We start from the raw sequence: 24,203 nt of genomic DNA on the forward strand, positions 1-24,203 counted from the left end.
AGAGCTCTGCTGCTCCTTTTATGATCTCATACAATAAAATAAGCATCTCTTTCAATCTGCAGATAAAAAAGTGGGAAGGTACAAACAAAAAGGCATTTTGATTTCATAGGAGAAGGACCCTAGGTCATCATATTTAATAATTTTATACAGCAAAACTTCAGGGATTACCCAAGTGTTTAACAAATGTAAAATCTTAAATAAGAAGATTTTTCAAATTTCTAAAAACTCAGACATACAGAAAGAAAGACTGTAACATTGATACCCTTGCCAGCTACAATGACAGGTAAGATTCATCTCCTAAATATCCCAAGATACCTTTTCCCTGCCAAGTTCACTTGGGAGGAAATTCTCCCTGATTCCAAATCTGGTTAATGGTGTGAACCTACACATGACAGAAAGACACAGTAGTGAGGCTGCACATTTTCTGTATGACCACAGAAAACAGAGTCACTTGATCACCGCCCTGTGCCCAGCAAGCTTCACAGAAAGTTTAAACAGATTCTGGAAACGAATTTGTTTCCTGGGGGAAAAAATGAGTATTTCCTGCAAGGATCCTTATGGGTCCCTTCCAACTCAAAATATTCTGTGATTCTGTTATTCTTTGATTGTGAACTACAAATGTTTCCAATTTCTGCAGAGCTCATAAAAGAAGGGAGACAGCACAAGAACTCATACACACAGACTGAAATATCAGAGTAAAAAAAAAGTTTATAATGTTTGTATATTGTCATATGAATAATGTAATCCTTTTAACATGCATCACATTGTGCAAATCCTCTTCCTTTAATTTGCAATCTCATTTCTTTTTATAACGGTAGCCCCACTGCTAGACCAGAACACAGGGAGATGGATCAAAGTATATCCTGCCTTATTCCTCAAGTAATGCTGAATCCTTCACAATGAAGAATCTCTCAACTTGAAATACAACCCACAGGATTCTTCCTCCTTTACCTCCTTTTTTTTCCCCTCTCAGTTCCAGTTATACTGAAGGACCTAAATACTGTAGAGATGCAGCCACTCCCTTTCCAACAGTTGTTGTATCATCTGCCAGCTTTACTACAAGAATAAATTGCTAAAGTAATTCAAAATATCATTATTCTTATCAAAACTTTCATATGAGATCACACTATAGATATCCCAGGCACTGACATCCCTTTACTAACAACTATATTTCAAGCTCTGTCAGTGACAGTTTTTAATAGGGGCTGTGTCAATTTTAAGAAATCCAACTTGCATCATGCAGTACTTAATCTGCCACAAGGGCTTTCCTGTAGTGAGCCACTTAGTTCATTTTGCCTTTTCCATACTGCTCTGAGTAAGATTATTAGAGGAATTAAGAGCCGGTGAACAGCTTGAAAACGTGCCTCTGTTGAAATCATTTTAATTGGCATAAATGATCCAGAGAAATAAACCCAATTCAAGAGGAATGGAAGAAGTTATTTTGTTACCTTAGTTCTGTATGGTACAGAGAAAAGTATTTCTGAATTAGAAGGATTGATTGATACTTCTTGTGTTCTTGAACTAGAAGTGATGAGAGTTCATGAAAATGACAAGTGCTGGAGGAAAATACCTTCTTGATACTTTGAGAAGAACAAATTGAGAAGATTTTCCTACCCTTAATGCTTCTTATTTTACTTTAAAACTTGGTATCAGCCCTGAAAACATGACAAGCAGGAAGAAGACTAACACATCCTGCACAAAGTGCAGAACACCAAGTGAAGAAGGGCTTGAACACTTTAAATATTTACACTGACAGACAGTATGATGCAGGCTAAAGTAAAGTAAGAAGGTGAGAGGACAACAAAGTGCACATTCAAGGAAGAGGGGGAGGCAGAAAGAGCACAAAGGAGCAGTTTATCACAAGGTCAGGTTATAATGTAACTGAAGCACACAGGCAACCTGTTTGGGAAGCCCAATCTAGAGAGATATACCCACTTTCTGATTTTCTGCTTTGACCTTTTTTTTCACTATACTAAACTACTTCTGGTTTTAAAAAATTTGAAAAATGCTTATTCCTGATAAGAAAAATCATAATGATAAAAATCTACCTCAATCACTGACAAATTTTTAGCCTATATTTTTGCAGGCTCAATTTTTAGCATTTGATATATCCCTTTTTGCTAAACCTATGAGCTCTTCTTATCTGCTATTCTCATTCTATAAACACCAATCTTCTGACAAAAATAGTTATCATTATTTTAAAAGTCCAGAACATTGTACTTTTTATTGCTTAATACTGCTATCTTCATTCCTCCAATGCATTACTTCAATATATTAATCAAGAGCATGATTGTCCATCTAAATTCACTAAGTCTCCACAGTTAACCACAATTCCCTCATTTTCTAATGAAGGTCTAAGTCACATCACCTTTGTTTTCAATTAGTACTTATGCTCTTTAACTTCAACTGAGACCACTTTTGTAACTTCATCTAGGCTTATATTCCTTGAGCGTGTTTTCTATAACGTCCCATTACTTGTCTCAGGAAGCATCCCCTATAGTGATAAAGCAGTTATTCAACAAATACATTAGGTGACTACCATATTCAGAAATAACAGTCATTCAATTTGTAATAGATTTTAATGGAATCATACAATTCTCAAAATCAGCTATCTAAGATTATTAATGGCTACTTATATTGAAAATTCAGCCTCAAGTGTCTACAGCAGGCTTCCAGGTCAACCTCTGAAGAATTTGTTCAAAGTGATTTTGATGAAAGCAGTGCCCTGTTCTCCAAAATTTTTACCCCTCTATTTAAAAGAAATCCATCTTTGGCAGACACTCCCTGCCCCAACACTTTTATTATTTCCATAATTTTCTATGCAGTGCACATATCCAATACCTTCAACATTCCCTGAACACGTGCTTCTACATCTTGCTCTGGGATTTTGATTTTCTTCAATTCTTGGAAACTATTCTTAAACTCAAAATACATCTCTCTCTACCTTTCATTGGTATTTTCCTACTTGTTTTGCTGCTGGAATAAAACTTAATGCCTTTCCAAACAGTGTTAAAATGATAAAGTAAAACAAATCTTTAATGGAAAGCTTTCACGGTGGCACAATATGGAGATATGCACATGTGATACGGTATTTCTACAATTTCATAAGGTTATTTAACTAGAATATCTAACAAATATTGTCCAATTAGAAGAACAGTTGGTTAGGTAATTTCCCCTAGGTTCTGCCCCATTAGAGCCCTCTACCCCCAGCCCTGATCTTTTAGCTCTCCACATTATTGTGTCTACAATGCAGGGTGCAAAACAAAGTATCCTTGCCAGACTAATAAACAGAATTTCAAGAATGCATTAGTAAGCTTGTTAAAGTATGGGAGAGGCCAGGAAAAGTACTAGAAGTTATAAGTATGCATTAACAGTCCACAAAGTTACAAATATATGAAAAATATGTAAAAATCTAAAAATCTAAAAATCTTTAGGTGTCAGTTTGAGCTTATTACTTTTCTACCTATATCGTAGTTTCATTGCTGCTATACTAAGAACACCTTTTCAGCAGAATACCTTCTACCTTGATTTTTTGAGAATTAGCACTTCTATTTTCCATGTATTCTTTATACCTCTTAGAACATGACTATTCACATCAGTGCACTAGAGAGATGTAATTATTTACCCATGCCCTGCTTATAGGGCAATAACAACTACCCAGATTTCTCTAGGTATACAATTTTTTCTAAGTCCATGATCAGTTATCCTTAAATTCCCACCATTCTTAAAATTTCCATCAATGATGACTTGTCAAACTGTTAATTGAAAACACCCACAAAAGTTGTAGATATGTGGTTACTGTTTCCTATTTTTAATTAAATTTTCAGACAGCACAGCTGTGTTTCACCCATACACACATCACTGCTGGAAAAAATTATCCATACATTGATAGGATAATATTAATATATCAGCATCCCTAACATGAGAGAGGTGAAAAATGAGCAGCCAGAATTCTTTCTTTTAAAAAGGAAAGCTCAAAAATAATAGCTACTTTGATGCAGGACTAGAGCTAAAACAGTTCGGTTATAAAATCATGCAGCCAAAAGGTAATGTTACAGTGAGAATAATGCTGCTTTATTAGTATATCAACACTCCAAGGTTGTATCTGTAATTAAAGGCATTTATACCACAGATTGGAGACTTTATCTGATAACTACTATTACTCCATACTGAGTAGAAGAATACTAGAACATTTATGCTCCAAACACTCCAAGCCTACTACATAAATTGAGTTAAAGACTAGTAAGGCTACTAAACATAGCAAAGAGTAGAAATCAAGTAATTAGTACAACTCATGGATATTCGAATGAAATGAACAGAAAATAACTGAGAGGTTTTCCCCTATTAAATTTCAGTGTTGCCTCCAAAGTTTCAATTTTCATTTGGCTTTCCTTTAGCATCTCCCTCAGCTAACCCCGTGTTTAACAATGAAACTCTTATCTCACTCTGAGAGGCTGAAATTCTGTGTCAACACCAGGAAGAAAATAAAATTCTGCTCTGGGATTCAAATCCAAAAAGTCAAAGTTCAAAACAAAAAATGTTGCTATTGTAAATGAGCTTTGTAATTCAATCATAAAAATGTTCTCTGGGATACTAATGGTTTCAAAATTCCAGTTCAATAACCTTGGACAAGAACTGACATACACTGAAGAAAGGAATCTGACACCAGATTTTATCCACATATTTGAAGCAGATTAGGATTAATAAACTATAGCCTGATTTTGTTTTCCTCTCTAATATCTGCTGCAGTTCCCAAACAACTAGACAGAATGCTGTGCCTTCACCTGAAGTCAGAAATTTCATCTTATGTTGTCTGAAGTTTCTTCTTCGTGGCAGAATCACACTTAACATTTGTTCTCCTTAAAGTAAAGTGAATGCTCCCAAATATTAATTTTTTTCATTACTCGGGCTGATTATTCATGAACTTTATGTTCTTGTATAGTGGATGGAGGCAGGCCCCAGATAGCAAAGGTCAGGTTGGCACAGAACTTATAAGAGAAAGGGTACATTTATGTGAGAGAAGCTAGAACTGTCTTCTTTTGGGAACTGAGATTTTGAATCCAAAAAGCCGTACACTGAATTACTCACAAAAGGACAATTTTTGTCCTATCAAGACTCAAACTATAACCAGAAAAATAAAGGTAAGAATTACATCAAAATTCTTCTATGCCCACCTAAATGCATTTAATACATCAAAATAAAATCCTCCTCTGTATTTGCTCCATTTACTTGTAAGTTTTATGGGGAGAGAAGACAAAAGGAATTCTCTTTTCTTTCATCCCCACCTACAAGCTAATCTTTGGAATGAATGCTAGAAGAGACAGCTTATTTCCTCATAATCACTTTTCTGTCTGTTGCATCAAATGGGGAAAAACCAACAGCAAACTATACATTTGTCACACACTGAGAATTTAAGGAAAAACATGACGGAGGACTTTTCATGTTGTCTAAATATTTTTAGTAATTCAATTAAATGAACATGAGGAAAAAGACTTAGACCAAACTCTATGAGATTCACATGTGATTATATTATGACAGGGAGAGAATTATTGCCTTTCAACATCTCCAAGATAACAGTCACCAATAAAACAAAACTAAGAAGTTTGGGGAAGAAAACAATTTGTCAGACACTTTCAAAGGAAAATGCATAGTTTGAGATTGCGTCTTTTTCTTCCTCTACATAAATGAAACAGGTTTAAATTGCTGTGCTGTTTAATGCATAAGCAGCTTACAGACTTACACGGCATTCCTTTGATAGGGAATGCTGGGTACATCACAAATACTTATGTCCTCCACCTCTTCCTTCACATTTCAGGAAACAACACTGAGAAAAGACGTTGTTTTTCTTATTTGATCCTGTGTGCAAGTGGTAGACAGGAGCTGGCAACATTTCATGTACTACATGTTTTCAAAACAAGATTCTTCCAAATATTTACACTTAATAGTTATATGCAAATTGATGCTTTGACTATTGAAAGACAAAATTGCCTTCCTACTAGCTGCAAAATTTGATTTAGAGCAATTCAATTTTTCTTCCTATATTCCGCTAGGAAAAAATGGGCCCTAGGTTATATTTTTAGACTCTTGAAAATTTTTTCAGAATTTTAGCTAAGAGAAGAGGACAATTGAGTTGAGTTATATTTGCTCAAAATAGATACAATGCATTTCCTACAGTAAGAATAAAATGTCTGGGTATAATTCTTTAATTAAGTCCTACAGACTTAAGATCAGACTTAAGTTTTTGAAATGACCATGGCTGGTTTATGGCTATAATTCTTTCTGACAGAAGACCTTTGTTAAACAATGCCAATTATAATTGGCTTTTAGTGATTTATTACAGATTGCTCACTTTTCCCCAAAACCAGTACTTCCCATAAGGAAAAAAAAAAAAAAAAAAAGATTATAAATAGAACATGAAGTCTAATCTTGCACAGAACATTCTTTTACTAGCTCCAAAAAATGTCTGCATTTTATTACTCTTATATTTAGCTTGCTATACTGAGTTTTAAATATTGCAATAAGCATAGTTCTGCCATTTTTGACAAAATGCACACCATGTCTAGTTCACATTTTCTATTATACTGAATCATTTATGAGCTTACCCCCAATATCTGGCCGAAGTTTATTGTCATATCCTTGCAGTAAGGAGTCCAGAATGTGAGTTACATCACCACCATGAATCTTTGGGGCAAGGACCCATGTTTTATTCACCATTAGATCTTCATCATCCTCATCATCTGCTTTATCAGCTCTATGTTGTGTGATTAAAAATGAAACAAAACAAAACAAAACAAAAAGATTGGGAAAAACACAAGACACAGTAAAACTGAGTACACAAGAATTGGAGAAGAGATAAAATATTGAACACTATTTAGAACAGTTTGTGAAAACTGCATTCTGTTGCCAAAAGAAAGACACAGGCCCTTATTTACTATACATATAGATAGATATAGATAGATATAGATATAGATATAGATATAGATTAGATATAGATATAGATATAGATATAGATATAGATATAGATATAGATTAGATATAGAGATAGAGATAGAGATAGAGATAGAGATAGAGATAGAGATAGAGATAGAGATAGATAGAGATAGATAGATATAGATATAGATTAGATATATATTTGTTTACCAACATCTTGTTTTATGGTGATGGGGAGTGTAAGTGTTTATAGAGGCATTTACATATCACCCATATAGAAGAGCTCAAGCTATGAGTCAAACCCATAAAAGCAGCAGCAGGCATCATCTTACCATCAGCCTTTTCCTGTTTTAAAACAAACGTGTGATTTCAAAGCTTTTCCCTGCATGCATTTCTTTTTCAAGTGATACTGCTAATATTTCCAAGAGATGATTAATCTTCATAATAACATACCTATTGTATGCTACTTAAAAGAGCATCAACAGAATCTCCTTCCTAGTAGTCTCTGTTATATGATGCAAAAAAATAAGACTTGCATACTTATTAAACTCCATTCACATTGTAAGCAAGCAAACCTTACATCCATGTGCTACAACTAAGCATTAGCAGAAGCAGAAGCTGCAGACATATGTCAATTATGTGTCTGTATGGTATAGTTTACTGAAAGGAATGGTACACCGTTTTCAAACCATTTGTTAGCTACTTCTTTTATCAAGATGAAACAATTGTACAAGGAAAATAATTGCACATTTATTTATTACTATCTTTTAATTATATAAGCAGCAATAGATAGTTAATCTCTACATCATTAAAAAAAATTGCAATAACTTCATTGCATCTGCAAAGTCACTTTCACCAAAAGGTCAAAGAATGCCTGAAAGTAGTTTTCTTTCCATTTCAATCAAATGAATATGGACTTCAGTACTCCTCCGGTGCTAAAAACTGCAATCTATATTACTCATCCAGTTTATTTCACGGAAGTGCTTTGGGCTTGAGGTCAAGCAAAGTGCATGAGACTGATAGCAGTAACTACCAGTCACACAGCCTACCTTCACAAATTGGCACAGGCTAGCAACTACAGAAAATATGGGACCCTATAAATCAGATTCAATGTTAACATGTACAATATTCCAGTAAAAGAAAGGAATTAAATTACTATTCTTGTGCCAATTCACATTTTGCACCAAAACTAAAAATGTTACTGCCTTATTAAGGGCTTCTAAATTACACAGACATATGCTGCCCTCAAAACTAAGAGTGGAAATCTTCAGCAAATTTATTACAGGAAAGAAGACCATCAGTATGTTCCACGTGAAGAAAGGACAGAAAAAGTCAGGAAAGGACAGAATAAGAGAAGGCATGCCCACCTTTTCTTGCAGTCCTTTGTGGGAATGCCTCAAACCAGTCTGAAATAGAAAGGCCTTGCATCACCTCTTGGATAATGCTATCAAGCCTCACTGAAAATCAAAACTGTCATGGCTGTGGAAACTCTCAGTGGTTTTGGCATGCCTGCTTATTTTGGGAAGGGCGACAGAAACCTTGTCACAGCTCAACAGGTTCCTAGAGGATGAACAAAAGGCACTGTTTGGATATCAGATCTTTCACACCTAACTTGCTGCAAGCAAGTTGAAAGAGTCTATTACAGCAGGAAGTAATACGCCGTCTAAATACAAGGCTCACTGACAGCTTCCCAGTAACAGCCTGAAAAGCGCTTTCATTCTTTTAAATTGAAATGCACCATAAAATACTTAATCTTCACTGCACTACATAGACATTAGAGAAATGTCAGATATTAAATATTTAACTTTTCCCATTAGCAGGATCCCACTAATGGGAGTACTAAAACTAGGAAGATAAGTTTTGTAAATGTACACTCTTTTTCCCTCAGAGCTACCTATTGCCATCTCTTTCATGTTTTTGTTGCCACACAGCTTTGTGGTTTTTTAATATATCTATTTATGGTCTGCTTGCACTTTTTGGCATCTAATTACTTTATAAATTAGCTTACAGTTGCTCAGAGTGGAAAGGCAATACCAGTCTTTTCCCAGAGGCATTAAGAAGATGAAGAGATAAAAGTTAATTTATAAGTAGCTTTCTAAGAAAAGAGACATCACCACCACAAAACTGACCTTCTTCTTTTTGCCTTCCGTCCCATAAACAGCAGAAGGTATAGTGAAATTAACAGAGTTCCTTACACATACAGGGCACCTGATTCCCTGGATCAGCCCAGATATTTACAGAGAATTTGGAGTGATTATGACACTATTTTGTTCTGCTTTAATGTTTTTCCCACAATGCTATTAAGAACAGGAGAGATTTGGCCAAAATGGAAAGTACAAGAGGTCATGCCATCACCACCTAAACCAAATAATAGTTACAACCACAACACCTCAAGTCACAGTCACTGAATATCTTGACATTTCAAAGAGTCCTTAATTTTATTTATAGATTCACAAGACAAATCCCATTGGAAAGAGATCATGAGAAGTCTCCCTACTCCAGCCTCCTGCTCACAGCGGGGCTTACTCTGAGGTGACACAAGTTGCTCATGGCTGATAAGGCTGGGCATTGCAGACATCCAAAAATGGAAGCTGTATAACCTCTGAGCAACCTGATCTCCACTTGGTTCTTTTTTACTATTTACTATATTTAAATAAAATTGACATTTACAAGAAGAAAAAATGCAAATAAAAACACATTTCAATTTTTCACTTTTCATTTTTCAACATTCTGACTTATTTAATTGGAGGACCTCTGGTCCTTCTCCAATTTTACAACACTGAACTACAAATAGGAATGCAATGGCAGGTTACAGAAACCTATTAATGCACTTCCAGGTGGGAAGGGAAAAATTTCATCCAAACATCCAGGGAATGCAATTTTCCAAAAATTCTAGTAAATAAATTGATTTAAGATAGTTTTACTAGAGGCAACGTCTTTACTTAGTGTCTGACAAGTCTTGGTTTAAAATGTGCATTTCTGACCATTTACATAGAAATATTTGATTTTATCTAGGAAATACTGTACGCTGAAAAAAAAGTGCCAACCACTATAAAAGAAACACAATTGACTTCTATACTAGTACACAAGGCCAACAAGAGCTTGTGACTCACTAACCCATTTGTTAAACTGGCAAAGAAACCAACACGAATCAGATGATAATGTAACCAAATGTGGAAGGCCTTATTGCTGTTCCACATGGTGAAAAAAGCTATTCTTACTCTATTCCTGACTTACAGGCTTTTTCAGAGGTGATTGACTGAGATTAACCCATCTCAATACCTGAATACCATCTTTTAAACTCTTCTTTAAAATGTGCCCAAGATCACCAAATGTGTAATAAAGACTATAATATCTCTGAAATTCTGATGGCACCCAGTTCTACAGTTTTGATTCCTAAACCACAGCCACTGATGCACAGCAACAAGACTGTGGTAAGAAGGAATGATGCTGAATGGAAGAAGGGAGTGACCAGAATATACAGAAAGTCTTTTGTACACCCTCCAGTGAAGCAGAGCACAGCACCTGCCAACTTGAATTGTCAGTCCAGTTGGTTTGGGGAGAGCTGTGCAAAGATCCCTCATAAGAGCACCTTGTCATGTGAAGGTAACAGGACAGGCACTGCATACATACTCATTTTTAAGAGTCTGAATTACCAAGATATGTCATGTTAAACAGATTTGAATTAGTTTGTTTTAATGACAGAAATCTCTTCAGAAGTACAAAGTCAGTAGGATCAGTTGAGATGGTGTTATCAGTATCTAATTGGCCTTGCTAGACCGGGTTCTATATTCACTTTAGAAAGCAAGATGGGTCAAAACCGTTAATCTTTCACCAAGTTTCTGTGTATCTGCCAGCATTTTCTCCAGGGTTTGGAATGGGATAGAAGGAAGGACAGAAGGCAGCAAACTTAATTCCAAACCAGAAAATAAAATGTTAAATTCAGGTAGGCCATTCAATTACTTAGTGATAGTTAACTTGGGTTGAGGACCTTTTTACTTCTTTGCTATTAAAATAAATCTAAGAAACCTATGAAGATTAATGTCAATTAACCCCAATCACACTTTAATGGTGGCACTTTCCCATCTCTTTTGCAACCCCAAGAAGAAAGGCAAACTTAATTAAAGAGGAATTCTTTTCCTTTCCAATTTCATCTAAAGGTTATTTCACTATACACAGAACATAATACTTGATCATCTCTCCATTTACTGTAAAATATATTTGTACCAGCTAAGTTCACTCACTGTCTTTCACAGAATGTCTGGAGAGATTATGATTTAAAACAATCAAACATAAAACATTTCTGTTCAATGGCACAGTGCTACTTTACATCTATTAATGCAGGCCCTAATTCTGATTTTAATGATTTTATAAATAATAAAGAGACCTCACTACTTAAGATGCTTGTTGCTGTAACACTTCAGCTACCATCATAAACCCAGCAGTAAACTGCATGTACAACAATTAGGCAAAAAGTGCCCCCATTATGCTCTCTGTCCTTCAACTAATTTGAGACATTACCATGACTAATAAATCTCTGGACACAAGGGACTAAGGACTAAATAAGTCTTTTCAACATCAGGTAACAGGATGCTCATCAGACATTAATCATAGGTTTTTGTTCTCCTTTAAATATGAGAAAAATCAGGTGAGCTTTGTGTTGCAATTAATATCTGTCAAGTTATGCAATGAACTAGAAGAAAAATTAGTATAGTGAAAGTGTTCTGACTGCTATTTGCATCACACGTCAAAGTATTACACACCAAAGTACACGTACAGCATAAGTGAGAGCATTTAAACATAGCTAAGCATCAATTTAGTTGTCCATTTGCAGGCTCCTATTCCTATCCAACACACAAAAGGATATCCAGTCTTCCAAGATGGGTTGATTTATAGGGAACCTGTAGGCCCGTGGAAAAGTAGAGACTTGTCAGGGAACCTTGACAGGAACTCTGCTGAAGCTTCAAGTCTGTGCACAAGCAACTCAATCAAGCTCTTGGTATCCATGAGGTTTAGACAACCTTCATAGTGGCCTTGCCTATTTGGAGATAGTGAACCTTCTGTTCAAGGAATACTCTGATAATTATTTAATAAAAAAATAAGGAGGAAAGTGAGAGTTTCAGATAATTTCTATGCTGAAAGAGCTAAAACACTTTTTTCCTTGTTGCCTCATATATGTGAATGAAAACAGTAAGGCTAGTTGTGTTACTTTGTTTACCTGAGGATCTTCAGTTCCTTCAGGAGTTTTACCAACACAGGGGTAGGGCAAAGTGACACTTACCTACATGATGAAACATGCCATAAGACAGCTGTTATTTACTGGCTGTTCTCCCAGGATATGTCCTTTGTCTATATATAACACAATATAAACTTTATTTTCTATTATTAAAAAAAAAAAAAAAAGAAGAAGAAAAACACACACACACACACACACACACACACACACACAAAAAAAAAAAAAAAAAAAAAAAAAAAAAAAAAAAAAAAAAACACCACCCCACACCAAACCAAACTATTTCTCTCAGCTTTCAGAAAAATGGTCATATTTCTTGAAGTGTAAACATGACAGATTACCTTGTTAGCAAAAATACTGCTTCACAGGTTTGTCAAAATAGTGCATTTTACCAGACTGGCCTTCGTAACAAGTCAGTCAAGACAGGTAAGGTTCCCAGGGAAGTTTTCCAACACATCATCTAACCAGACACTAACTTGCTCCAAACCACCAAGCACTATATGCTTGTATGAGTTCAGTTTATTTCATGGCCCCATCAATGAGAAGTCAGAGCTCACCTGACGTAGCCAAATTCCACACATGAAAAAAGACCTAAAGCTCTGCTGAAAAGCTAAACATGGTCACTGTCACACCTCTGTCCAGTCAGGCATTGGTACAAAGGCTGGTGATGGTTCTAGTTCAGAAGGTAAAAATGCAAGTACTTAGTCAAGTGTCATGTGAGTGACCAAGGCATAGGACCAAGTTTAGATGAAAATCTGAACTCTAGCAGGACAGTAAGTTTAAGAAATGCCTGAAACAGAGGAAAATGCCTTAAATATGGAGAAAAATGCAACTTCAACATGGAAGGAATGAGTAATTACTCTCATGTCAGCAATTTAAATTACATATTTTCATATGATCTCAAATCTTCTTAAGGTAAAGTATGGATGTCAGGTAGACTTGTAGTATCCTCAGAAGCTGAGAAATTACTGGGACTCCATGTATGCAAATACAACTCTCAAGTAGCAAAAATAAGCAGGACCACATAGTCATGACTGCTGAAACAGAACTCAATTCCATTTTTCTACAAAAGACTTCTTGAAAGCTCACTATCACTGCTAGCTGTCAGCGGTGAATGGCTTAAACATCTCTCAAGATTATCTTTCAGACTTTATGGCTGACTTCATAGTCATCAGTTCTGTTACAATTCTGTGGAAGTGAACTCTTTTGCATTTCATCATCAGCGTCTTCACTGATATGCTTTATGTGTCACAGAAAAATTCTGGGAAAATAAATGTAACTGCAAGCAAAAAAATACAGCTACTGAAAATATATCTCCAAAAAGCATTACTTACTCCTTTTAATCCTGTGGGATATAGAGCCACTGATGCTGTAGTCCTTCCTCTTTCTCCTTCCTAAACTGGTTTAGACAGTCTCTCAACAAAAATCTCTTTTCTTCCCATCTATTCCATCTCTGATGTTTTCATCAATTCCCCACCCTTTCTGCCTTGCCAGACTTGGCCTTATTCTTTTGTGTATCAAAATGTATTTCTCGCTCCCACTGAAGTATGTTTTACTCACTCACTGTATCTTTTTTGCAGTACATCAACCACACACTGTTAGGCTGATTCTTCTTCTGAATACACATAGTGCCTTGTGCTCTTTGTCTTATTTTGTATTTGTCTGGCTGTTTATAATTTCCTTCCCTGTTTCTTCTTTCCCTTCTTTTTCCTTAGTGTTTAGTGAAGGGATTAATTTGGACATTAATTATCAGGGAAAAGTGTGGAAAAAATAGTAGGAATTCCTACACAGAAACATTTCAACATTACATTAGGAGTATAAGCTACACAGGGAAGTTCACTTGATATTAAATAAGCTTTGTTGTAGGAAAATGAACAATCATAGCAATAACCGAATAAAAACATGTACCTCTGGTGTTCACTCCCTGTAAAAAAAAGTGTTGCCTATGTATCTGAGTGCTTAGACTATTAACCTTGTGATATCTTAATACACGTATCAGGTGATTAAGACCTTTTGAGTCATTACATCTTTGAAGCACATCTCTGAAAGATATGAAACATTTTCTAAAACACACAATAACTTCAGTCCAACTAATTTTAATCCCAGGAATACCTTCACTTAAAAGCATTATCACATTTCTCATAAAATATTCAACATCTTTGTGACACTTATATACTAAAAACTAATCCAAAATTACTGAACAATACAACCAGACTTAACTCTGTGCACTTAATAAAGGCACAATCTGACTGCAAAGAATGCTTATATAAATGTGGATTTTTAACAATAAGAACAACAGATACTATTAAAGCTATCTTCCAGGAGAACAATTTTGTTCTGAGATCGACACAAATTTTTCTTCTCCAAGTAAATTTTTCACATAATGCTTCATAGTGTTTGAAATTACACTGGTCAAACACTATGAATTCAAATGGATTTTAAAGATCTCATAAAATTATCATAAAGACTCAAAGCATCTCAGATATTCTTTAACCATCAGTCTTCTCCCATAATGCAAAGTTTATCTTCTCTCCTTGAAAGTTCATCCAAACACTGATATGGTCAGTCCAGTGTAACTGCTGCCCCTACTCCTATCAAGCTGCAGTCCAGAAATCAATTGACAATTTTTCTCAGATCTGTCTAGCCAAGTACAGGTAATTCTCTGCACCACTTCAGAACTGCTGGATTCTCAAACATATTCAGCTTGATTAGTATAGCAATCTTACTTTGACCATCTCCTCACCTCCATAGGTGATGACAAAAATATTCAGTTTTGTAGACCTTCTCACTTCTCTTTCCTTGCAGCAATTATTCCATCTTCTGATTACAAACTTGAAGAACACGTTGTATGATGTCTTTTCACAGAATCATGGAATAATTTAGTTTGGAAAAGACTTCTGAGATCATGAAGTCCAACCTTTGACTGATCACCACCTTGTCAACCAGACCATGGCACTAAGTGCCACAGAATGGCAGGGTCCCAGAGTCCAGGGATAGGGACTCTACCACCTCCTGGCACAGCCCCTTCCAATGCTTACCAATCCTTTCTGGGAACAAAATCACCCCAATGTCCAACCTGAACCTCCCTTAGCACAGTTTGAGGACACTTAATCATGTCCAGTCTCTGGCTGCCTGAGAGTGGGTTGACCCCCACCTTTACAACTTCCTTTCAGGCAGTTGTAAAGAGTGACAAGAGCCTCCCTGAGCCTCCTTTTCACCGGGCTAAACAAACCCAGCTCCCTCAGCCACTCCTCAAAGAACTTAACCTCTAGACCTTTCACCAGCTCCACTGCTGTTCTTTGGACACACTTTAACACCTCAGTGTTTTCCTCAAAATGAAGGGCCCAGAACTGAATACAGGACTTGAGGTGCAATCTTATTTTCTCGGTGGGTAAGTTTTATCTTCTTTGTAGGTTTTGGCCATGCCATGCAATCAAATATTTAAAATGTAAACAGCCATAGTCCACTATTTATCTGAACCAAACTGCAGGAAACAAATGAAGACTTGAACACAAGATAAGAGGATAACCAAAGCCAATTATAGAACCTAAGTAGATGACTGAAGAGGGTCAACAAGTATTAAACAAAGGTCAAAATATCCCCAAACTGCCAAGGAAGGACACAGTGTTGATAACTTCTCTGGATATGTGAAACATGTACTAACCATGGCAGTACCAGATCTCCTGGGAGTTTCAGACTAACCATCACACAAAGACACAAAGACAGGCACACGTAAATCCATATGCGTCAGCACACCATTCACACACTATCTACACTTGACTGATGAAAGGTTAATTGCCATAAAGTTCAAAATTAACAGATACACTGTTGATGGGCTAAGTGCTTTGATCCCAGATATATTTTTCATAGTGAAACTAAACTTAAAACAGACCTTTAATAAATGAATGCTGACAACCATAACTTCAATAAAAAGTTAACCTAATTAAATGCCATCCAACACCAACTATAAAATTCACCAAATTACAAAGTCAATTTTCTACCTTAAAATATCACCAGCATCTCACAGGATATATCAAATGAGCAATCCTTTATAAGGCATTTTCAGTCATTTAAGCTGATGGTATTTCAACATATCTATTTGAACATTTGTTTTTACACATTTCATCACTTATTTCCTGCAAAACCTTCAGGTGAAAAGAAATCTGCTACAACCCTTCAGAAAGCCAAACTTATTTGAAGTAGTTCCAAATTCTGGTACACCTGTGAGCTGGTGTTCCATCCTCCTCCCACAAGAGACAAAGAAGTATGCGTGGATTGAATCAGCAACAGAACCAGAGACTTGGATTGAATTGCACGCTGTAATTGCAGCATATAAGTAAATCTGGCTTGGAATTCCAGAAAAAACCATACAACTACAATACCTAGGCAATGACAACATGTCTCCAGTAGAAATACAATTAATAGGTTCTACTGAAACTTTAGTATAACATTAGGCAATTACAGGCTAATCCAAAATTCAATTAAGTTAATGAATAATTGTAAAAAAAGGTGAATATACTCTGTAATGACTAATGGAAATGCCTAAACCGTGTAATCAAAAGCTTACTGTCTCTCTCTATGCACAAAATTATGTCTTCCCCAATGTAACTAATTATTTATTACATATCACACATCTTTAAAACAGGAGAATTACATCTCTTGTTAGATGGTGACTAAAATTTATGGTAGTCAGAGTTGTCCCCTGCTGGGCACAACCCACATGCCATCAGCAAGATGGCCCTCACTGGCAAAGCAAGAACCTAAGGTACAGGTCCATAGGTTACCTGCAGCAGGTCTGGCAAAACCCAATATATATTCAATGGTTGTGTGGTGATGATATCAAGAACTGTTCTCCTCCAGAGAAAACACTGAGAACATTTTATTTAAAAAAAAAATCTACATAACTTATTCTGTCACACAAATTTAACACTGGACAATGAAATTTAAAAAAAAAAAATCATTATTTACATTGACGGCTTACTAGCTAAAAAACAGACGCTTGATGGTACAAATTTTTTTACTAGCAGAAATTCTATCCAGTCGAACTTTATTCAGAAAGACAAACTGGACAATAATACCACATTACTACTAATAATAATACTTAATGCCTCATGATATACTGCCTTAAACAAGAAGAAAACCATAATAAAGGAAAGGACTAACAATCTGAGACATCAGATAATTTAAACCAAAAGGGATGTATCACATTCTACCTCAGATTTTTCCCATCCACTACATCTATCTGTCTTCCTAAAAACAAAGAAAAATTGCTGCATATAAATTTAGAAGCACAGAATTAGCCATTCACACCTTACCAGACATGAATGTGGTGACACAGAAAAAGATTTGACAACCAAGGCAGAAAGTAAAAAGAACGTGAGTTACACCTGAACAATATTGGAGCTAACCCTGTGAGAGGTTATCTGAGCAGTATGAAGTAGTAGCGAAGAAATGTTCTGTATGTACCTCTTCTTCAGACATAAAAAACCAGAAAAGACTTAAAAGAGGTTAAGCAAATAATTAAATATTTGTAAGTGTCTGTCAAGTTTTCCCTTAAACTACATTTACCAGGGATGTGCTTCAAAGATTAGTTTGTATGATTGCAGCATGGGTAAATCCAATGCAGTGGAAATTTCCACTCTTGTATAGAGTATCCAATTTTGACACATTTGCATAGAACTTTAATTTTGGACTAGATCATTCATCCTGCAACAACAGCTTGGAATTCAACCACACTGGAGCTCCCTGTTGCCCAGAGGTGAGGAGGTTTTTACAACATATTATGAAAGACTAGGCTGGAAAGAGAAAGGCACCAGGATGTTTTCTGACCAGAATGATGATCCCTTTAAGAATTTTGAAGATCCACTTGAGATGGCCTGAGTCCTTGTCAGGGCAAAACTTGGCAGAGGCAACCAGAACAAGGAAGAGCTTCGATGACTGGTTTTCTTGTTGAACAGCAGACCACACTCTGTTCCTGAAGAGCAGCTGCAGCTATTGGTCTATACCTTGAGGCCAGCCTGCAGAACCAGAAGCTTCAAAGAAGACCAGGATTTCCCCACAAAGAGAGGGATATGGGAATCCAGTGGCTGAGCCAGGTTACACTGGGAACAGGAGACCCACTGGCTGGAAGCCAGAGAAACATCAGACTAGAAATAATACATAGTATTTCATCAGATTCCTCCTCATCAAGCCTGTACGCAAGGACACAGTTAAACTGAAGGAACAAACCTGATAGAGAAGCTAGGATAAATTCTCCAGTTTTGTTTAGCCTCTTATATATTCTTATATAAGACCAGACTATCTCAACAGATCCGACTGACTGAAAAACCCCCAGTTAAAGCATATTTTAGAAAGTATTTATTTCCATCATATCCGTATCACTGAAACCGTCCTCTTCTTTGAAATAAGTTCTGTTCTGATGAACTCCTGATGATCTTCCTAGTCTCTTTAGTTACCTCTATTAGTGCAGTGATTCTCCATGATTTACCATTTTAGGTTTATATATATATAGAATCAATTTTTACATAGGCCTGTAGGTCACTGAACTCACCACATTATTTTCAATCTTAAAAATGTTTGAATGTGACAAAATGCGAAATCAGGACTTCTGTGTCATCTTCAGATTAATTCAATTGCATCTGAATTACTCTGTACAAATTATTACTATTCAGAGAAATTGTTAAGAAATAAAAGTTAGTGCATTGTCATCGACCAGCCTTTGAAAGGTTCCTGTCAGTATGTTACAGTCATTTATAATTAGTACTTGTCACTGTTGCTCTTTACCAAATAAGTTATGATATCGTTATTTTACTCATGCACATGATCAATTTAGGATGCTGTGCAAGAAAGTGTTATTCAGGTAATTCAAAAAGTGCTACTCTCTTCTATCATAAATGGTGCTACAAAAATGGGATTTGACATGATCACTTTTGGTTTTCTGTGAATCCAGAACACATGACTCTCTTAGTTTATATATATGATTGACCAAACCAAAGCAACTCACTTTCAAACAGTGCATATATCTTGTTCATTTAAGAGGTCTTACCTAGTAGGTGTTCTGTTGGACCCAGATTCTTCTAGATACAATACAATTCTTCTGTAATTTCAAAGAAAAAACACCTATTCCCAATCCTTTGTAATCTACTCTGCAGATAGACTTACGTATTCAGAAAAAGAAGTTTAACAAGCTCAACAAGTGCTCACCTGTAACCTTCTCTTTCCAGCTCAAAAAGGCATGAATTTGTAGCAAAGGTGTTTTGTTTTTGGTGTTTTTTTAACATCAAGCATATTTAACAAGCAGAAAGTTAAAAGTAAATGAAAAATTGTTTCAACTTGCTGAGACCTTTTTTTTTATTTAACAGATTGACATAGTTTGAAGGTTTCCTTGAAACCACTATAAGAAGATTATGTGCAAAGAATGTAAGTATTTATCAATATTTATGTCTCATTAAACATTATACCAACAAAAGAAAATATTAACAAACTTTCAATAAAATAAACTGCATTTTAAACCAGTAGGACTGCTAAATAAGTTCTTTTTTGTCACATCATGAACAAAACTCACAAGAGTGAGGATAATAACGAACAAACATCACAGATGTTCAAATGAAACTGTAAATCACTATTATCAAGCACTAAGAAACCAACATTGTTATGACAGGCTTAACTCTGATCCAGGAGTTTATATGAGAAGAAAACCATAGGCCGTATTATATATTTTCCTAACAGATACTTTGAAAAGAAAATATTAGTTGACATTTGTACCTGCTGACAGTTGCATCTCAATAGAGCATTTATAATTGCTTTTAAAACATCAGATTATAAAATGAAAGGGAAGATATGGCCAAAATTAAGTTAATCTTATAATATACTTTTAGACATGCTGACCAGCATATACCATTTAAAGAACTATAAATTAGAAGAATGTTACAGTTATGGTGCACCTCTATGGTTGTAAATAAGAAAATAACATTAATTATATTGTCAGTTCTTATGCTCTGCCTATCAATTATCTGTTTATTTGAATTCAACAAGAATAATGGGTCCGCTGAGCATTTAGGACTGCAGCGACTGCTGGGTAAGTACTCTTTCCCTGAACACATCTTGTAGAAAAGCTCACAGCCCAATTTCTGATACAGAAGAGATATCTGCTATTGACAAAAGTAGTCCTTCAAAATACTGACCCAAGACATTAAATCAAGTGCATTGGCCATTCTAATCTGTTAGGGACGAAGGTGAAGAACTGGGGGTAAACAACTGCTTTATCGGAAAGAGTTCCCATGCTTTGGTGTGGGAAGTTTGGTGTAACGTCATGGAGCAGCTTTTGGGGCAGCCTTAAAAGAATAAACTCTTGGTTGGGCTAAACTTCCAGTGCCCTTGCTTAGGCTTTAGCTCCATTTGTTACAGCTGAAGCAATTTTACCCATACTCAAGCACAAAGTACTTTGTGTATACATGCATACTAAAAATGATGCAATTTGCATCCTTTTAAAAGTATGTGTTGAAAAGGCAGAGTGGCTCCTGCAAGATAGTTTTAGAAAAACTAGCAGAGTTGGTGCAGCCTGGTCTAATCTTGAGAAAAAGTGTTACTCCTGTGCTTTAGTTTGAGATTCAAGGAAAATCATGGGCTGAAACAATAGAGAGGCATCCAAAGAAGCAGAAAAATAGTATTTCCATCCTACTGTGTAGCAGACTGTTAAAGAGCACCAGAGGTCCTGAGCTCCCCACAAACACACATGAATTGCAATGCACTACATACCAGAGAATCATGATCTGCAACACATGTCCATTTGAGGTCACTTAAAGAAAAAAAAAAAAAAAAAAAAAAAAAAAAAGGGGGGGGGGAATCTTTCAAACACCATGTTTCCATGTAGCCTCTGAAAAAAGTCAAGGTTGAAAACAGTTGATTCAGATACATGGATATGCATACCAAAGGCTCCCTTTTATCTGAGATGTCCTGGAACACAGAACAAAACAATGTATGTAAGTTACCTCTTTTTCTCACTTCTTATCAATTTATTTATAAATGGTAATGTTAATGAGATGCATACATAACAATCTACACCTAGTTTTATAATCCCAACCACTGTCTGACAAGCAAAGCAAAACAAATTTTTTTTTTTTAGCTTGTTCTCTTCCTTTGTAACTAAGTCTTTGAACTGATAAATTAACATGCATATTCTTTTCTCTCAAACCACTTGATAATTTCTTTCACACCTGAGGTAAACTATGATCATTAAGAAACATTCTGAAGATGCACAGCTGTATTGGTATCATTTTCATCAATGCCTTTGAAAAATATTTCCATAATTTATCAAAGTTTCAAAAGACACAGGTCAATAAAAGTATAATCAGTGGTGTTTCTACTAGGATAACACAGCAGCCTTGTGAAGATGAGAGATGCAATGAGATGAACATACCTCACATAGACTGATAAATCATCATTCGGTGTGGGGAAGGGGTCTAGAGTATGAGATTTTAAAGAAAGGTTTAATAGATTTTTTTTTTTTTTTGCCAGCCTTTACACTGCACATTTTTATATCCTCTAGGATGATAACTTCGTCTTTCATTTAAAAGAAACACACGCTGAGCAACAGTCAAATACCCTTTATTTACACCTAAAGTGCTGCTTTGTTATTTTTATGAACGTAACCTGTGGAATGGCTCACATTAGCTCTGCATTATGAACGGAGTTGAAAGATCACGTTTCTTTTTGTCGTTATGGGCACCGATAACACATGTACACAGCTGTACCAAACTGCTGCTTCTTTAGAGGTCTCCAGTGCAATTTTCTAACTCTCCCTTAAAACACACGTTTCCGACTTCTGGGACTCGAGCAACTGCCCTGCCCCATCCCACGCGTGAGCCCGACCCCCGTGCCGAGCGCTGCAGCGGCAGGAGCCGGTGCGGTGCGGAGGCCCCCGCACAGGTCCCAGTGCGGCGATGGGTGCCCCGCACCCGCAGCCGCGGGCGGGCAGCGCCAGCCGCGCTCCTGCCCCTCTGCCGCGGCCGGGGACGGGCGGCACCGCGCGGGGAGCTCGATGCGCCGGGCCGCCCTCGGCACGGGGGGACCTTCCCCAGCACCGAGCCGAGCCCGGACTCACCAACCCGCCCGGCGAACAAGTGGGATGCGGCTGAAGTTTTACTTTGCCGGTTCCGGCTCCCGCCGAAGCCCCCCCGCAGAATCCACAGCGGAGGCACCGACACATTTTTTGGTGGAAGTTTGGCGGCGCAACATGCCGCTTACCCAGCCCCTGCCCTTGCCCCTGCCTCTGCCCCCGGCCGGAGCCTCCGAGCGCAGCCTGGGGCGCGGTTCGCAGGTACCGAGTCCCGGCGGGGGCGGGTGCGGGTCCCGCCGTACTCACCCGCTCCCCAGCCGCACGGTCAGCAGCAGCAGCAGCAGCCGGGCCCCGCGGCGGCGGATCCAGCGGGGCGCGGGGCCCCCCCACGCATCCATGAGCGGGAAAGCGCTCTCCCTCGCCCGAGTTTTCTCCGAAGAGGCTGGGAAATAGCGACCCTACCAATCCCACCACCCCCCGGCACACGGCAGGGAGAGGGAGGGGAGGGGAAGGGAAGGGGGGAAAAAAAAAATAAATAAAACACCCAAACAGGTAGAAACCCACTCCGCAAGGACCGAGCAACTCGCCCAATAGGCTCATCAGGTTGCTTCATAAATTATCCTAAAAACTGCTGGACGAATCAATCCCTAGCAGAGGTGGAGCCTCCTTTACTAGAAGGGAAACATGCCTGGGAGAAAGGGTGGCATTGATTTGGTATTTTTCTCCAAAGAGGGAAATGAAATAGACCTTACATATATACATATACATGTAAATATAAATAGGCAAAATGTATAAAATGTTAAATAAATGTTTAAAGCTACACGTGTAGATTTAAATATTTCTGGTTTTGAAGCTACTCAGAGGGCGACTCTCCGAGAGGCGGCTGGTCCACCCTGCCAAGAGGAGACCCGCACCAGGGAGCAGAAACGCCGGGGGGTGTGCACGGACACCCGCGGGGACTGCGCGTCTCTACGTCTGGCACGATCCAGATGTTGGGGGCTGCCCTATCCGCGGGGAAGGGAGCGTCCGCCATCCCCTCGTTCGTCCCCAGGAGAGGGAGCACACCCCTCCAGCCGCAGTCCCCGAAGCCGTGCTTGGAGGCAGGGCTGGAGGCGCAAGGGCAGCCGCGGGCGTTCCGCGCCCCCGAGACGCGAGCGGCGCAGGCTCGGCGGCTGCGGGCGGCTCTGCGCGGCCGCGGCGGGGCGGGCGGGAAGCGGCCGGTGCGCGGGGCTGCGCTGGGAAACGCGCCAGGGCGTGCAAAACGCAAGGGTACGTGGGTTTGTCTTCTGCTTCTAGTCCTCTCTCGGCTGCTCCCTCCTCCTTGGTGTCTCTCAGGAGACGCGGGCGGGAAAGTAGCCAGACGTGCCCCCAGCAACCCCGCGCACACACCCCGAACACGGGGCAGGAAAAGCACCGCGGCCGCGGCGGAGAGCAGACGTTCCGCGCTCGCAGCCTTTGACCGGCCGTGGACGCGGGGACCAGCGCTTAGACGACGCGTATCTCTTCTCTCGGCTTCAGACTGTCACCAGCCCAAATCCCTGGCCCCGGCCATGCCCTTGTTCGCAGCTCTCTATAGGGCACTTACGGAGTAACCTCGGCACCGAGTTGTCGGTGGAAGCAGCAAACGGTTTTACAGTCACAATCATCATCATCCTCCTTCGAGTCAGGTTGACACTGTACAGAAATGTAAATAATCCCCGATCCAGTGGTTATTCTGATGGAAGGCAGTGTTTTGTCTTCTTTACACATCATCGTCTGGTTATTATTTTATATGTACAGCTTACTGCTTTAATGGTTAAAGAAACTCACCATGCTTCAGAGAGCTGCAGTACATTAAATGCAAATTCAACAACTTGAAAATTAATAGCCAGTCCTGGGGGTACTGGCAGACGGTAAAGGCACATATTATTGCATGACCTGAAGTCTCTTAACCGGTGGATTAACACAGCAGGCAGCATCCTAGCATGATGGCAAAGGCATGAG

At 38.1% G+C, this 24,203-nt stretch overlaps 1 protein-coding gene across 1 annotated transcript in view; it reads right to left on the reverse strand.

Moving 5' to 3' along the window:
• The window catches only part of GABRG1 (gamma-aminobutyric acid type A receptor subunit gamma1), a 59,610-nt gene extending 36,968 nt beyond the window's left edge, over positions 1 to 22,642 (reverse strand). Inside the window, exons 1-2 of the mRNA XM_040063991.1 lie at positions 22,527 to 22,642; positions 6,603 to 6,751 (exon numbers count right to left, since the gene is read on the reverse strand). Of these exons, the coding sequence (XP_039919925.1) occupies positions 6,603 to 6,751; positions 22,527 to 22,618 (241 nt within the window). The 5' untranslated portion in view covers positions 22,619 to 22,642. The remainder of the gene's footprint in view (positions 1 to 6,602; positions 6,752 to 22,526) is intronic.
• Between the last annotated feature and the right edge of the window lie 1,561 nt (positions 22,643 to 24,203).

The sequence above is a fragment of the Hirundo rustica genome, chromosome 5, assembly GCF_015227805.2.
Source record: "Hirundo rustica isolate bHirRus1 chromosome 5, bHirRus1.pri.v3, whole genome shotgun sequence".
In the NCBI taxonomy this organism is placed as follows: Eukaryota; Metazoa; Chordata; class Aves; order Passeriformes; family Hirundinidae; genus Hirundo; species Hirundo rustica.